At 46.4% G+C, this 3895-nt stretch overlaps 1 protein-coding gene across 1 annotated transcript; it reads right to left on the bottom strand.

Annotated features, from left to right (window-relative positions):
- Positions 1 to 1257: 1257 nt before the first annotated feature.
- LOC118736110 lies at positions 1258 to 2913 on the bottom strand. The gene is made up of 4 exons (XM_036466211.1): positions 2706 to 2913; positions 2308 to 2569; positions 2058 to 2227; positions 1258 to 1835 (listed from the first exon to the last, which is right to left on the bottom strand). Exons 1-4 carry the CDS (start codon positions 2911 to 2913, stop codon positions 1258 to 1260), a joined length of 1218 nt encoding a protein of 405 aa, XP_036322104.1.
- Positions 2914 to 3895: the final 982 nt, after the last annotated feature.

Genomic DNA, 3895 nt, shown 5'->3' with positions numbered 1-3895 from the left:
AGGCCGAACTGTCAAATGATATTTTTGAAGAATACCTTTTTCTGTAAAGCATTACTTTGAATACTTTATAATGCGACCCTGACAGACAATAACACACAACACATACAAGAGAAACGAACAAGAATGAGACGAGTGAGTTGCAACGAACCGCGAACGAGGACAGTCGATTGGACATAAGACATTTTTCGATATTGAATTTTAATAAAAAACCCCGCAGTAACTTTAAAAAGACGAGTGTACATTTGATTGACTCGGGATTCTTGATAATAATTAAGTACTACAATTCAAGAATTAAATCAATCGCGTCAGTATCTTGTCTCTATATCAATGTGAAGTTGGTTGCAGTTAGAAGCTAAAAAGTATTAGTGTTGCCACCCATAATATATTCGTCTATAAGTGTTAGGTCAGATCCCTACACCACCCCCTTTCCAGAAGGAGCGCCGGGAAAATGGCATTGCGTGCCATGCCGTAGGTTGGCGGGGTTAGCTGCTAGCTCGTCTCTTGGAAAGTAAGCCGGCTTGAACCGGTCTATGGATACCATGACTGGTTTCGACCCGATTAGTATGATGTATGTTTTCGGGTATTAATTAACGACAGTATATGGACCTTCATACGGTACCTTCAGCGGTTTGCGAATGGTGTCATCTCGTAAGAAAACGTGACTGCAAAAACGTAGATCTTTGGGTACAATAACTGCATGTTTACCGTGCTGCGAAGTTTGCGTCGGTTTCACATTTTCGAAGTGCTGTCGTAGATCTCGTAAGAAACTTTGCTCGTCCGCAGGTGTGCTTTCTGAGGTGTCCAACAAATCACTAGGAAGCCGAATCGGCTGACCATAGAGCCTTTCAGCTACCGACGCGCCTAAGTCCTCCTTCACAGCCATTCTTAGTCCGAGTAGGACAATCGGGAGAACATCCACCCAGTTGGTGTCGGCTGAGTGGCACCTGAGTGCGGCTTTCAAAACTCGATTCCACCTTTCCACCAACCCGTTCGCTTGCGGATGATAGCTGGTGGTGTGAATATGTCTTACGTCGAGCAGCTTCGCTAGTTGCGTGAATAAGGCGCTCTCAAATTGTCGGCTCTGATCCGTGGTGATGTACTTGGGTGTACCGAACCTACTTGTCCACCCTCTAATTAACTCTCTAGCGACGGTCTCAGCTGTCATGTCTGACATCGGAATCACCTCTATCCATCTGGAGAACCTATCGACACAAGTTAAACAGTAGGTGAATCCCCTCGAAGTCGCGAAGAGTCCGACTATGTCCACGTTGATGTGCTCGAAACTTTGCCTGGGACCGCGAATGTCTCGAGTTCCCCTTTTGTGTGACATGCGACTTTACAACGCTGACATGCTGGACAGCTGCGTACCCGTGCCCGCAAATCGCTGCTCATTCTCTTCCAAACGAAATTTCTGGAAATTAGTTTAATGGTTGCTTTCGCACCCGGGTGTGCTAACCCGTGGTTGGCGTTGAATACTACCTGTCGTAAGGATTCTGGGACGTATGGGCGAAGAGTGCCGATTGACTCATCGCAGACTATGTTAATGCCCGTATCGGGGTGGTGATACTGTACCAAGTGAAGCGAAGTAGGCCCACCGTTGAGCAACTCCTTCAATTCATCGCTGTTGCTTTGTTCGTCGTGTAAATGCTGCATGTCTATCGGCGATGGCAGAGCGAATGTTTCAGTCCGTGATAACATGTTAGCTACATGATTGTCAGCACCACTAATATGTCTGATGTCAGATGAAAACTGACTGATGTAGTTCAATTGCCGAGTTTGTCGTGGTGAAAGCTTTTCCCACTTCTGGTCGAAGGCGTGCATAAGCGGTTTGTGGTCTGTAAAGATAATAAAATTCGTTCCTTCCAGAAAGTAACGGAAATGTCGGATCGCTTTGTAGATCGCTAGCAATTCGCGATCATACGCACTACATCGCTGTTCAGTTGAAGTACACTTTTGTCAGTAAAATCCCAACGGTGCCCACCCGTTGTCAACCCGCTGCTGTAGAACAGCACCGACTGCATTGTCTGATGCGTCAGTCATCAGGGCAATCGTGGCACCTCGCAAAGGGAATGCAATGAGTGCTGCATTCGCTAATTGTTCCTTGAGCTTTTGGAAAGCTTCGGTAGCTTCAGGCGTCCAGCTGATTGATGTCTGATCCCGCTTCTTACAAGCACCCATCAATCTCTGCAGTGGCGCTTCCGTTGCGGCCGCATGCGGTAGAAAACGCCTATAAAAATGTATGGTCCCCAAAAACCGCCTTAGTTCGTGAACCACTTTCGGTTTCTTGCACTCCAGTATACCCTTTACCTTGTGAGTGAGTGAGTGAGTGGTCTGATGCCTTTAGACGACACCAAGTGGCCTAAAAATTCCACCTCGCTCTGGCCTAGTTGGCATTTTTCTTCGTTGATAACTAAACCTCTCTCACGACAACGTCTAAAGAGTTGTTCCAGGTGCTCAACATGCTCTGCCTCTGACGTGGATGCTATGAGTACGTCGTCGAGATATGGGAACACAAACGGTAGTCCCTTGACCGTTTCAGATAAATCGTTGAAACGTTTGGGCGGCGTTTCTGAGGCCAAACGTCATATACTAAAACTCAAAAAGCCCGAAAGGGGTTAGTATGTCAGTCTTTGGAACATCAGCTGGATGCACCGGAATCTGATGGTACGCTTTCCTACAATCGACCACAGAAAAAATTGTCTTACCATGTAGGTCGCCTCCAAAGTCCTGAATATGACGCACGGGATAGTTGTCTGGAATTGTCTTTGCATTCAATCGTCGGTAATTGCCGCATGGGCGCCAGGAGCCGTTAGATTTCTGCACCATGTGCAACGGACTAGACCATTGGCTCTTCGAGCGTTGACAAATTCCGCTTTCCAACAAATACTCGAACTCCTTTTTAGCGATTTCCATCTTTTCAGGGGACAGGCGACGTACTTTCTGAACTACCGGGGCTCCCCTCGTTTCTATGAAGTGCTGGACTGCCGTCTCGGTTTTCTTTAACCCAGTCGAGTCATTGGTGAGGTCGGAATAACGCACTAAAATTTGCTGGAATATGTCCTCTTAGTGAAATAATACTATGTGCTGGTTTCATTATTTGACAAATAGTTTGAACGTTCGTTTTTTTGTCGATGATTACCTTATTTTTGACGTCCACCACAATGTCGTAGTGCTGTAAAAAATCAGCACCCAATATAGGGTGCGCCACGTCGGCGACAATAAATACCCAGGAGAATGTCCGCCGTAGACCCAGGTCCAATGTAAAGCGTTTTTTGTCGTAAGTATTTATATGCATATTATTTGCAGCCACTAGTTTCATTAGCGGATGTTTGAGTGTTGTAGCTATTATGCTTGGGCACCACTGATATCTCAGCGCCCGTATCGATAAGAAATTTCAACGAGGATACTCTGTCTCGGACGTAAAGACGGCAAGAACCATTGTCAGCCCCCACTGTAGCCGCTTTGAACGGGGGACTGACTAGTTTTCCGCGTGTCGCTGAGCGTAGGTGCATGGCGATCGACACCTAGTTGCTTTGTCACCGAAAGTATGATGATACCAACAGAAACCGTGGTTTGTTGGCAGAGTCGAACGATTACGTGCACTAGACGATGGCTGCAGACGTACTGCTTTATTACTGTGGCCCTGATCGTTTTGTTGGACACTGCGGTGATTACTGTGCTCGAGACGATCGAGCCTGTTCGCCAAGTCGGAAATGGCTTCCAATGCATTGTCTGTTATTGCACTGACTGCGTTAGGATTGCTACCTATTGTCGGTATTTCGATTATGTTGTCGGCTTTCATCGCCAAGTCCTCTATGTCGTCGTCAAGGGTCGCTAAAATTTGTTGTGCATGGATTGGTAAACGTCACAGTCATAAAGATTTTAAAATTTCTTT

The sequence above is a fragment of the Rhagoletis pomonella genome, unplaced genomic scaffold (genome assembly GCF_013731165.1).
Source record: "Rhagoletis pomonella isolate Grant_MI unplaced genomic scaffold, Rhpom_1.0 Rhpom_scaffold_00003, whole genome shotgun sequence".
Classification (NCBI taxonomy): domain Eukaryota; kingdom Metazoa; phylum Arthropoda; class Insecta; order Diptera; family Tephritidae; genus Rhagoletis; species Rhagoletis pomonella.
This window is presented reverse-complemented; position numbering and strand designations above follow the sequence as displayed.